This window comes from Ovis aries, unplaced genomic scaffold (genome assembly GCF_016772045.2).
Source record: "Ovis aries strain OAR_USU_Benz2616 breed Rambouillet unplaced genomic scaffold, ARS-UI_Ramb_v3.0 scaffold_87, whole genome shotgun sequence".
NCBI classification, from domain to species: domain Eukaryota; kingdom Metazoa; phylum Chordata; class Mammalia; order Artiodactyla; family Bovidae; genus Ovis; species Ovis aries.
In genome coordinates this window covers 1,536,534-1,549,801 of record NW_024599828.1, presented here as the reverse complement: position 1 = coordinate 1,549,801, position 13,268 = coordinate 1,536,534, and the positions used below count along the sequence as shown (strand labels likewise).

At 44.6% G+C, this 13,268-nt stretch overlaps 1 protein-coding gene across 1 annotated transcript; it reads right to left on the bottom strand.

Annotated features, from left to right (window-relative positions):
- Positions 1–428: 428 nt before the first annotated feature.
- LOC121818494 (pregnancy-associated glycoprotein 1-like) lies at positions 429–9,499 on the bottom strand. The gene is made up of 9 exons (XM_042242656.2): positions 9,372–9,499; positions 8,182–8,332; positions 7,059–7,176; positions 6,842–6,960; positions 5,459–5,652; positions 4,424–4,540; positions 2,598–2,739; positions 2,415–2,513; positions 429–724 (listed from the first exon to the last, which is right to left on the bottom strand). Exons 1-9 carry the CDS (start codon positions 9,422–9,424, stop codon positions 575–577), a joined length of 1,143 nt encoding a protein of 380 aa, XP_042098590.1. The 5' UTR covers positions 9,425–9,499; the 3' UTR covers positions 429–574.
- Positions 9,500–13,268: the final 3,769 nt, after the last annotated feature.

Sequence of the window (13,268 nt, the reverse complement as noted above, 5' to 3'; positions counted from 1 at the left end):
GATCTAGGGCTGTACATGTAATCTGAGGTGGGTCACTCAGAAAACACCCTTGAACTCTGATGTCTGCAATCTTTTTTCCTTACTAGGTGATGCATTCAGGATACAAAACCCTAGGGCAGGTAGCTTGACTCCCTCACTAGGTGTTGAAGCCTTAAGGAAGAAAGTTGCCAGGCTAAGATCATCAAAGTAGACTGAAGGGAAACAGTGAAGGTGAGAGAGAATTGATGACTTCTGATTTCTTGGATCCAGTCACTGAGATCTTTGTATTTGCTCTGATTTTTGTATCCTGGATTCCCAGAATAATTTCAATAAGTCTCCATTTTCCTTGAAGCCAGTTGGAGTAGGGCTCCTCTCAATTTTGATTCAGTCTTGGTTCTAGAACTTTCACTCCCAGACTCAAACAGAGGCAACCATTTGTTTCAGCACCATTAAGAGTGAAACCTTTTATTCTTTACTGAGAAGAGGGTGTGCAGACCACCAAATACAGATCACAAGCATCCTTGGAAGTAGTGCTCAACGTGTGAGTGAGTGTGTGTTAGGAACGGCCTTCTGATTCCTGAACCACTCCAAGCATTTACACTGCCCGTGCCAGGCCAATCCTGTCATTTCCTCGATCAAAAACCGAGAAATACACCCGCAGAAAGACGTCACCCAGGAACCAGGTCTCTCTAGATAAAATAAAACCGTGCTCACCAAAGGCGAGATAACAGTTGCCTGTAGAAACCTGGGGGAGTCAGAGACACACACCAGTGAGCATGAGCCCTTACAGGTGACTTCCCCCAATATCCAGACCCAGCACAATTCTTTGCTTTATTTCCCTCTTTTGGTATCAAGGGGTTTTCTCAGCAGCAGGGGATGTGAGAGTTCATCCAAAACCAAAGAAGGCCAAGACATGAGGTTGCCATGAGGAAAGGTGTGATGAGTGGAGGACTGGGAGTTGGGGAAAAAGAGGAATGAAAAACAGCAAAGTCCTACTGTATAGCTGAAGGAACTATATTCAATATTCAGTGATAAACCATATGAAAATGAATAAGAAAAAAATATATTTTTATATGTATAACTGATTCACATTGCTGTGCAGAAGAACTTAATGGAACACTGAAGATTAGCCACACTTCAATATAACTTTTTAGAAAAGAATAAGTGTGTCCAAAGTTCCTCTCACTTCCTGTTTCTTTCCTTCTGACTTCTGCTGCTTGTTTTCTCTGCAAAGAATGCTGGTTCTCCTCCTGCCTCCTCACAATCCATACTTTATTTAAAAGCTTTTTTTTATTTTTTATTTTTAGTATAGCTGATTAACAATATTCTGAGTTTCAGTTGGACAGTAAAGAGACTCAGCTGTATGTATCCAGGTGTCCTGGTCCCAAGGACACCCCTCCCATCCAGGCTGTCATATAACTGAGCAGAGTTCCCTGTGCTGCAAAGTAACTGGTTGTTGGTTATCCATCTTAAATAGAGCAGTGCCCACAACACGATGTTGAAGACTTAACTCAGGAATCTGAGAAGCCTCCTTTGGCCCAAACTCACCCTCTTTGGCCATTCCAGGCTTGGTTGAGTAATGTACTCTGGTTCCCCATCCCCACCAGTCAGTCCGTAGCCCTCATCACCCCTCGTAAGTCCCCAGGGCCCCAGTGTAGAGCACCTTGAGATGCCATCTGCATGGAATACCATGCAGTTTTGCCTAGAACCAAGCAACCCTCCATATGGCTCAATGACTTTGTGGTTTTAGAATTCCTGAAATTCCCTCTTTCTCAAAGCCTTCTTTGAGCCCATCCGCCTTCTCTGAACTCTCGAAGGGACCTGACATGAAGCCTCCACCCTTGCCAGGGGTGAGCAGTCACTGTGCGCCCTTTATTCACCTTCGTATGCAACCTCCCCACAGAGGAGTCAGGTACCTCAACTCACAAAGGAGGCACCTGACCACACCAAGGGGAAGATGCAGCTGAGAACTAGGGTGACCATGTAATTTATCATCCAAAACAGGAAAACTTTGAGAAGGGAATGGAGACTGTTAACTTATGCTGGGACATCACACTGGGACTGTCCCCAGTCATTCTCCTTGTCACATGGCCTATTTCAGGGACTGCTAGTGCTGACTTTCATGCTCATGCACCTAAGGGTTCAGATTGAATTGAAGCTCTTTGAGGACTGAGGACCTTAGTGTTCCCCTCTCCCTGACGCCCACCATGCCATATGGTGTGGTATCTCCACATTTATTTCAGGAAGATCAGTGTCCCACACGGCCCTTTACTTTCAAGTGATTGCTTTTGTGGGAGTCACTGGCCCAGCTACAGGGCTCAACAGCATTTCCAATGGTGTGACATGGCCTCCAGAGGGTGCCCTCCTTCCAGCAGCAGCCCAAGGGTTCCTGCAACCTCCAGTTTGAGAACCAACCCTCAGTATTGTCCCCTCACCTCGAGAATGTAGGCTTGAGCTGGCACTGGGTAGTCGATGCCGTTGATGGTGAAGATAATAGAGGGCAGGGTATTGACCACAGAACATGAAACATAGTGCTGTTAGAAAGAGAGGGAGAGAGGTTGGCCCTGGAGATCCTTGTGTGTGGAGACTGGGAGTGACCCTGGGGCATGACCCTTCACCTTGGAAAGCCAATGTGTGGCGCGAATGAGCTTCCGTATCTTATTGACCAGTCTTCTTGGGCCTATGATAAGTGATGTCCCAGTGTCCACAAAGGCCTCGCAGCCGAGAGAACAAGCAATAACCTCTCTTTTCATGGAGATGCTGAGAGACAATGGAAGAAAGCTGGCATCAAGGTCACTTGAATCTCCTCAGCGTTACCCCCTTTCCGACTGTCTCATAAACAGCCCTTCGTCTCTTGCCCACTTTTCCTTTACTCTCGACACAGCACCTTTCCTGACATCCTCGAATGCAGTACTTGAATACACCAGGATCTTTTGTACCTTAACACAAGCTGGTCTTCCTTCCTAGAAGACTCCACTCCCCTTTGACTAGCAAGTTTCTTCTCATCTTCCAGATTCCACCTTAATTGTATTGTTTTTGGGAATTCTTTCCCCTAGTGTTTATCAGCCTCCTATCATGGTATCTCTCGGTAGACCCTTCCTCATGTCTGCTGCTACTGCTGCTGCTGCTAACTCACTTCAGTCATGTTCAGCTTTGTGGGACCTAATAGAGGGCAGCCACCAAGCTCCACAGTCCCTGGGACTTTCCAGGCAAAGTACTGGAATGGGTGGCCTTTGCCTTATCCTCCTCATATCTAGCATAAACCGAAGTCACAATTCACTATGTGGGTGAGTCACTTCATGTACATCTGCTTTCTTAGATGTGAGGGCAGGTTTTATTCTCCTTGCCTCTCTAAAGTGCCTGGCACACAGTGGACGCCCAACGCTTCTCTGTTTAATGAGAGAATGAAAACTGAGAAAATAATAAGAAACATCCAGGGAGCTGTATCTGATGGGGAACAAATAACAGGTCTCAAACAGAGTGAAGATGGAGATTCTCAGGGGCAGCAGATTCTCACAGTAGGAGGAGAGAGGGGCTCCTCTGCGAGAGCATGTCTTCCAGCACTGCGCCTACAACCAGCTCAGACCCTGAGACCCTGGCCAGGAAATACATGACTAGCCCACAGAAACTCCAAAGGACAGGTCAGCTTTTCTCTGAGGTACCACACAGAAACCTATCAGTTATGCCTCTTGTCCACAGGTCACTCCAGGATCCCACCTTCCTGATTCTCTATTATAGCCCCTGTCCCACTGTGTGCCCAAGAGCATGGGGTGTCATTTTATTAGTTGCTTTCACATCTTCAGACTGCAGCCATCATCTCTCCACTGCTGGCTAGTTGCTCCCTAGTAAGACCAGTTTTCCCCATTTTCTCAGGACTGTCCCAGTTTTTAAAATGACATTTATTTGTACTGAGAACTTCCTATGTCCTAGGTAGCCCTGGACAGTCGGTCATCTTATCATACCTCTGTTCAGGCTGGAGAAATTCTGCCTGTTCCTCTGTTTACCACACTGTAGAGTCCTCTAGCCATGCTCCCCACCTCAAAGGGCAGTGGGTTCAGGGCTTTCCCATCTGCACAGACCTCTCTGGTCCCTTTTAGAACGCTGGCCAGAGCTTTGCTCAGAAGGCCTGGGGATTATGAACCCATAGGTTGTTTGTGTAACTATGTGCCTGTGTGTTAGTTTGTATGTGTGTTTGTATGTGTCTCTGTGTGTGCTTGTGTGTCTCTGACTAGCTATGCATATGCATGTTTATATGTGTCTTTGTGTAGGTTTATATGTGTGTGCTTGCGTCTTTCCATCTGTTTATGTGTCTGTCTCTGTCGTTGAAGATGGTGTATATGTCTGTGTGACTGTGTGTCTGAGAATGCATTTGTGTTCGTCTGCCTGTGTCCATGTACAGTAGTGGGAACTTCACTTCGGCTGACCCTCAGAGAGAGATGCTTACCGGTTCATGTGTACACTCCAGGCACCTGCTTGGATCACTGGCACCCAGTTGAGCTCTCCCTTGTAGTAGCGGTGGTCCACTCCACCAAACATCACCACACTACCCTCCTGCTTGTCTCTGTAGAGAGAACAGAGTGGGGGATCCTTGGAGGACATAAACAACAGCAATGTCTGAGAGCTGTGCTGGTCCACCCATCAAGGCCCTAATAAGGTCCCCATGTACAGATGCAGAAATTGAGTCTAAGAGAGATTGAGATCCAGACTGTGGTCTGCTACTGGCTAGTGAGTGGAACAGAGGAGGCCAGAAGCACTTGGCTGGGCTCCAGGCACTATGTCTTCTGATGATCCCCTGGACCTCCACCGACCTCAGTGCTCAGTCACCCTCAGAGGACACAGTGCTGAAATGCTTTGGCTTTCCCCTTGTCCACCTTGTCATTTTTTCAGGAAAATCAAGGCCTGGGACTTCTAAGGGTGTGGGTTCAGATCACCCAGTGTTGGCTCCAATGGCCTAAGACCTCTACTGTCCAAAGAGCAACACACTCAGAAGGGACTCCACCTCTGTTCTCCCTGTCTTGAAATGCCTAATATTTCTTGAATAAGGGATCCCACACTTTTGTGTCCCACACTTTCATTTCTCACTGGCTCTTACAAACTGGGTAGCTGGTCGTGGACTCCCAGTGAAATGCTAATGAGGAAGGAAAGATATCCACCATCCTTCTTCTTCCTTCCTTATCAAATTCATAAGCAAATCCTAATACCTTTTCCTTCAACTTGTTTTCTGTTGCCTTCCATTAGCCTTCCTCCTCACTCACCCCCTAGACCATGTTACTGGTCTTGAGCCCAGGAGTAGAGTTGGGTTCCAATAAAATTTTATTTATAAAAGCCAGGGGTGAAGCCAGTTGGGCCCTGGGGCCATAGTTATCCTGGATTAGATTACCTCTCAGGGTACTTCTTTATCAAGTATTCTGTAATTTTCTTGCACCTGAAACCATCTTACATCTAATTAGGACAAAGATATTGTCCACCTCAGACTTACTTGCTCAAGTAGAAGGCAAAAACTGGCTCAGAAATGGCACTTTGATTCTTCAGCTTGTCAAATATGGGGATGGCTCCAAGGCAGGATGTGTTGGGGTAGCTCAAGCCCAAGATGCCATCAAAAGTTATGTTCTCAAACCCAGATTCTGCAAAGCTTAGACCAAAGGTCTGGTCCGTACTTACAAGGTCCCCAATCTGTGGGAGAGAAGAGTGTTGACACTTGCAGATACTGGAAGTGGGGCTAGCACTGGCCTGGGGTGCATTGCCATTAGATCCTCAGAGAAGAATTCAGGCTGGGCTCTGTCTTTGGTGGCCCATAGATAGTTAGATCAAGCTGGGAGAGGAATTTCAGTTCCATTTGAGAGAGCCTGTGAATTATAAAGCATCTGCCACTCTGAAAAACACCACCTAGGTGAGTCAAATTGGCCTCGTGGCTTCTGTTCATGTGGGGCAACCAAGAGTCAGGCCAGGTCCCATAGGTGCCACCTGAGGGACAAAAATACCGAGGCCAAGATAGCCTTATCTTTGGCATCACTGTGACCTAATGACAGGAATGGACTGCATTCTCTGTAATTACTCAGGATTCTGCATCTGTCTAAGAAGACAGAAGCCAAAAACACAATCTTGTTTGCAGGGTTCTATGAAATTACTGTCTGGGGAATTCACTTTTGGGGATCTGTGTATATTTCTGTGAGTGTGTATGAGAGAGAAAAAGAGAGAGGGGAACTGCTCAAGTATTTCAGAGGAGGCAGGCCATAGGTTTATCAGATACTCAAGGGTCATCTAGAGTGATAATGCATTTATCAGGCCCCTTGACTTCTCAGGCCTCCCACTCTGGATACCTGAAGTCCTTGACCACCTCCAGGGTCCCCAGATCAGTTTTACCCTGTCTCCCAACACCCCACAGCAACTGCAGTCCTGAAAAGCCAGCCTAACTCCACCTTTTACCACCTGTGTACCCTCAGCAAGGCCCTTGCTCTCTGCACCTCAGTTTCCTCATATGTCTCATGAGCTAATCACAGTAACTGCTGTTAGGTTGTTGCAGGATTAAACCAGTTATCACCTGAAAGTGCCTGGAAGAGTCTGTGAATATAAAAGTGGGTGCTTTCATGCCTTCTTCTCGCACACAGAAAAATGAACCATGAACTGCTCATGGGCAGAGGAGCTGCAAGTCCACACCTCAAGCCACTCTCTGGGTTAGCTAATTTCTTTGCTCGAGTGTAACCACAGGCACTGCCTCCCCCGAGACATGAACCTGTGGGTAAGATGGCCAATATCTATGGGAGTTAGGCTAGGAAGGGTCCTGCCAGATGGTTCTGCATCTGTTTTGCCAACAGTGGTCACTGCATAGCCAGTCCTGCCTTAGCATTTGTTATACTGTTACCCGAACTGTGTCACGAACAACAACTCCTTCAATTATCCCAACTCCATAGAAGATCGTGAAGGTCTTATTGGTAGGCCGGTAGGTGGAAGAAAGATGATGTCTGAACATAACGTGTTTAGCTGCAGACACAAGAGATGAGTGCCATCAGGTGCCAAGAGTGGAAACAGGGTGGCAGGGCAGGTGAAAGATGATCCTGATAGGGGGTATGTATACTCACCACAGGTTGAGCTGTTGCACAAGAGAGAGGGGACCCACAAGTCAGATGAGCCTGTGTCAAAGAGAACCTGGAATTCCTGAGGGGGTGTTCCAATGGTGATGTTACCCAGGTAGACCGACTACAAGGAGAAGGATGGAGTGGGTTAGTGCAGAACTGGCTACCCTCTATTCCCAAACTGATGCCACCCTCTATTCCCAAACTGATTCTTCCCTCTGGATGTCACATATCTCTTGAGATCACTTTCTAACCACCGTGCAGCTCACAGACTTTGGTCACAGACATATCTGCATTTGGTATATTTTTCCTGTGCTATATTGTATGCAGGATATTAACTCTATGACCAGGCGTTGAAGTGGTGCCTTCTGCATGGAAAGCCCAGAGGCATACCATTGGGCCTCCAATACCACTGGAAACCCAGGGAAGCCCTGGCGCCTTCATTTGGGAAGCTCTGTAGTCTCTTCAAACCCAGCATTAGCACCTGCTTCTCCAGGAGGTCCTTCTTGATCAACCCCAGCCACTTCCTCTAAACTCAGACCACATCCAATTAACATCACACAGGTGACCCTTTCATTTGACATGTATTTACTCTTTGCCTATCTCTCAGGCTGGCATGCACTTTTCTGAAGACATCTTGAACACAAAGTAAGCCCTTTTTCTAATCTAAAAACAGGAACCACAGTGATTCTTATGGCCATACTCAGAATAGTTTCAGTAACTTTTTACGGCTGTTGTTCTTGCATCTGTGGCAACTGATTTCGTCTACCTGGGGATTCACAATTGCTTTGCAGTTGGTTCTACCGTTTGATCAGTGATGGTTCACTCTTCACCTATAACTGAGCGGCTCACTTAGTTCATAAGGAACAATCGCCCTCCAACTAATGACACATGTTTGATACGGAAATGGATGTTTACCTGCCACCTGGTAATCTCCGGGCCCAATCACAAAGACCAACAGTTGAGAATGAGAGTGCCTTCTCCTCTGGGTGGGGTCCCTCTTTTCCAGTGTCTCTGCCTCCTGCAGGAACCCCAACCCCAACATCCCACCTGGCACCTCTAGATGAGCCCCGTGCTAGGCTAGAGTACCAGGGGGCGCTGTGGAGCACCATCCTCCCAAAATACTCACATCCCAGATGTTCATCAGTGGGTGAGTAGTGAGATTTGAGCCACGAAAAGAAATCTGGGACAATCTGTAAGGATGCTCCTTCAGGAAATTGTTCAGCATGTTTTTTCCACTGGCGGTATTGCTCATGGTCTTCACTCTCCTTAGAGGTATTCTTTCACCAAGCATTTGACAAAGAAATCAAAGCAGATAATCCAATTAGCTCTCAGGGTTAAGGTATAACTGTCATTGTAATAGTCCTGTGCATTTTCTAATTATTTTTATGAGGCACATTATTATCAGAATTTTATGCATATCTGCAATCTTTGGTAAGCCAAATGACCATGTGGTGTCTAAGTCACCCCTTCGATAAAATGGTGGAATGTAACAATACAAACCCTCCAAATAGAATAACTTGAGGATAAGTGAAGTAATGGATATAAGGTACCTGATAAGTAGGAAGTCTCAACCATGACAGTCTTTAGCATTGCTGTTGCCTTCTCACACATTCCTTCTCATAGAACCTCAAGGAAGGAGGTAGAAGGGGGACTCTTATCCTCTTTTACAAGGGAGCAACTTGAAATGCAAGAGGTTTCTGAGTTGACTGTGTTCACACTGCTTGTTTGATATAAAACAGTGTAAAATGGTTTATCTTTCTCCAAGTTGAAAGAGATGAGAGAGTTGAAAGAAGAATCCAAGATATAGGGAACAAGTAAGGGAATTTAAGAGGCTTAAGAAGGAGGAAGAGTCAAATGAAAACTTAAAAGAAAACAACACAAAGAGAAATAGACTCCCAGTGACTTGCAAAGAGATGGAGAGATAAATGACAGTGATACAGAGATGCAGACATAGGCATATACACACTGAAATAGACCAGGATAAAAGAGGACATGTTGAATAAAATGTAGAAAAATGCTATTCCACAGGAGCACATTGACATCTGCAAAAACAATGCACTGAACAGTTGCAAGGAGTTGCATTTTCAATAGGTCATGACATGACTGGTCCTCAAGATTTGTGCAACCCAAATCTGCACCAAGACCTTGAGATCCACAGTTCCTATAGAAACTTGTTTATCAATAAGTAAGAGTTGAACCTTAAGACTCTGAGGGAAATATTCCATTCCTTTCTACACCTGATGGCTGGAAGAATAATCAGATGAAATGAAAAATCCGAGAAAGGAATATGATGTGACTTACAGTCCCCATACTTACTTGACTATGCACTCTGAGAAGGCCACCAGCGCAAGGAGCACAAGCCACTTCATGTTTCTTTCCTGGCTCCAAGTATTCAAGGAAGTTTAGGTTCTTAGCATGTAGTGGTGACCAGGAGCCCCTAGTTATATATGCTCTGACCTACCCTACTTCTCCCCTTTAGGCCACTAAAGATCTGAAAACAACAACAACAACAACAAAGGTCTCGATAAAATCTTTATCTTCATGAGCGTCCTTGGCAAGGGCCTTTGAAGCTTTTCAGAATACAGGGAATTGAACTGTAATCTCTTTTTTGAAGCTTGAATGGAAAATCAAACTGATCTGCATGCACATCTAAGAAGACGAAAAACCTTGCATATTTGGAGAAAAAACTGCTAAGAACATCATGAAAATGGATACTAGGGGCCATGCTCGACACTTGTGGTTTCATGTCATCTTCCTAGCCACTTGATGAGATAGACATTGCTGTTTTCTTTGGAGAGGAGACTGCTAGGAGGATAAGCTGTCAAAAGGCAAACTGAAGACTTCAGGGGCAACCCAGGGACATACAACTGGCTTAGGTATTGAGTCTAATGGCAGACATCAGGGGCACTTATGATGCCAGTCTGCATCAATGATGTAGGACAGAGCAGTACTTCGATTGCATGGTTTCCGTTTTGGAAGAAATGTCATATGCTTCCACAATAATTTATATCTCCAACAACTGTACAAGGAAGAACTGTGTGCTAGGCTCTGAGTTACAGGCTTCAAAGTCAAAGTTGATCAAGGCAAAAGTAGTCTTTATCTAAAGAGAGCTAGAAGTCTAGTTGTCACAAACTCATGTCCCAGGAAGCAGGAGATATGACACTAGGACTAGGTGGCCATGTGGGAATCAGGGCAGCACAGGCCTTACCATTGGGAGCAGCCTTTCCTCCACTTCACCCATGCTGGAAAGCAGGCCAGTTGACTATGTTTTCAAGAGAATTACAATCTATTGACTTTAATGCTAGCAACTAATTTTTCCCCCCCAAAAAAAGATTTTGAATGAAATCTCCACAGCAATGTGCTGGAATCAGCCTTCAGTCTGCAGGTTTTTGTGTCTGGCCTAGACTTGGGAGTGCAGTGGGGACAGAGAGGAGTTGAATACATGTTGGTTGATTTTAAAAGAGACTCAATGCATACTAAACATGCTGACACATTGGTAAAGACCCTGATATTAGGAAAGATTGAAGGTATGAGGAGAAGCATATGAAAGAGAATGAGATGGTTGGATGGCATCACCAAGTCGATGGACATAAGCTTGAGCAAGCTCCGGGAGCTGGTGATGGACAGGGAAGCCTGGATGGTATGGATTCCTGTCTATGGCATTGCAAAGAGATGGACACAAGGGAAGGACAGAACTGAAGTGAACAAATTGAGAACAAAGACTAATAAATCTAATTGCATCAACTTGTTGACAAGCTACCTATCACAACACATTACTTAAGTGGCCTTAAAATTCAGACTTATGACTCTACATTCAGAGTGGAATATCTTCTAAGGGAAAACAAGAATACTGCCCATCAAAAACAATACCAAAGAAACAAAAAGAAAAAAAGGGAAATAAATCTGGCACTATATTCAACAACTATATTTCCTTGGTATGTCTAATTTTCTTGAAGAAATCTGTAGTTGTTCCCATTCAATTGTTTTCCTCTATGTATTTTCATTGATTGCTGAGGAAGACTTTCTTATCTTTCCTTGCTATTTTTTGGAATTCTGCATTCAAATGGGTATATCTTTGCTTTTCTCCCTTGCTTTTTGCTTCCCTTCTTTTCACAGATATTTGCAAGGCCTCCTCAGACAGCCATTTTGCTGTTTTGCATTTCTTTTTCTTGGGGATGGTCTTGATTTCTGTCTCCTGTACAATGTCATGAACCTAGATCTAGTCCATTAAATCTATTTCTCACTTCTGCTGTATAGTGCTAAGGCATTTGACTTAGGTCATACCTGAATGGTCTAGTGCTTTTCTCCACTTTCTTCAATTTCAGTCTGAACTTGGCAATAAGGTGTTCATGATCTGAGCCATCGTCAGCTCCCAGTCTTGTTTTTGCTTACTGTATAGAGCTTCTCTATCTTTGGCTGCAAAGAATATAATCAATCCGATTTTGATGTCAACCATCAGGTGATGTCCATGTGGACAACCTTCTCTTGTGTTGTTGGAAGAGGATGTTTGCCATGACCAGCGCGTTCTCTTGGCAGAACTCTATCAGCCTTTGCCCTGTTTTATTCTGTACTCCAAGGTCAAATTTATGTGTTACTCCTGGTGTTTCTCAACTCCTCTTTTTGCATTCCAGTCCCTATAATGAAAATAACATCTTTTGGGGGGTGTTAGTTCTAGAAGGTCTTGTAGGTCTTCATAGAACTGTTCAGCTTCAGCTTTTTCAGTGTTACTGATCAGGACGTAGACATGCATTACCATGATATTGAATGGTTTGCCTTGGAAATGAAGAGATCATTTTTGAGATTGCATTCAAGTACTGCATTTCAGACTCTTTTGTTGACTCTGATGTCTACTCCATTTCTTCTAAGGGATTCCTGCCCACAGTAGTAGATATAATGGTCATCTGAGTTAAATTCACCTATTCCAGTCTATCTTAGTGCGCTGAATCCGAGAATGCCTATGTTCACTCTTGTCATCTCTGGTTTGACCCTTTCCAATTTGCCTTGATTCATGGACCTAACAATCCAGGTTCTTATGAAATATTGCTCTCTACAGCATCGAATCTTGCTTCTATCACAAGTCCCATGCACAACTGGGTGTTGTCTTTGCTTTGGCCCCATCCCTTCATTCTTCCTGGAGTGATTTCTCCACTGATCTCCAGTAGCATATTAGGCACCTACCGACCTGGGGAGTTCATCTTTCAGTGTCCTATCTTTTTGCCTTATCATACTGTTCATGGGGTTCTCAAGGCAAGAATACTGAAGTAGTTTGCCTTTCCCTTCTCCACTGGACCACATTCTGTCAGACTTCCCCACCATGACCCCTTCATCTTGAGTGATGCCACATGGCATGGCTTAGTTTCATTGAGTTAGACAAGGCTGTGATCCATGTGACAGATTTGCTAGTTGTCTGTGATTGTGGTTTCAGTCTGTCTGCCTTCTGATGCCCTCTCTCAGTGCCTACCATCTTACTTGGGTTTCTCTTACCTTGGATGTGGGGTATCTCTTCATGGCTATTCCAGCAAAGCACAGCCGCTGCTCCTTACCTTGGAAGAAGGATAGATCCTCTTGGTGCCACCCCTGATTTGGACATGAGGTAGTCCCTCTCCACCACGCTTCTGTACTGCCATTACAGCTGCCATGCATCTGCACTGCCATCTCATCTGCAGCTAGCAATAATTCAACAACTATTGTTACTCATATTGTTTCTGTTATTGTGATGGAATCATACGTATGTTAACAGGTAAAAGCAAGACAATCATTAAAACTAATGTTCTGAAATAAGTTTTCACTCCCTAGAAAAAAGAGGTTCACACATAATATATCAAAGTTTATTTCAAATCCTGCTGTCTTAAATCTTGAACTGAAAGCAAAAGATTGTACCAACTAATTATATTTCTTTTCATTTTAATTTTTAAGGAAGATGTGTACTTCCTCCTCTGACCACTCTAAAGCATAGAATCAGTGACAACTTGATAACAGTGACTCTTCTGACGTCTGACATCCAGCTTCTAAATACATTTCGCATCAGACAATCTTAAAGAGATGGCTGATTTCAGGACTGGGTAAAGAAATGTGCAAAATAATGTTGGGAATCGTGAAGGACCAGAAAGCTGAGGGACTTCAAAAACTAACGGGGACTCTAGAGAAGTTTTAGGGGTCCAAATGAAAAGGCCAAACACCTACCAGTTTTTTGGGCAGAATGATGTTTCTGCT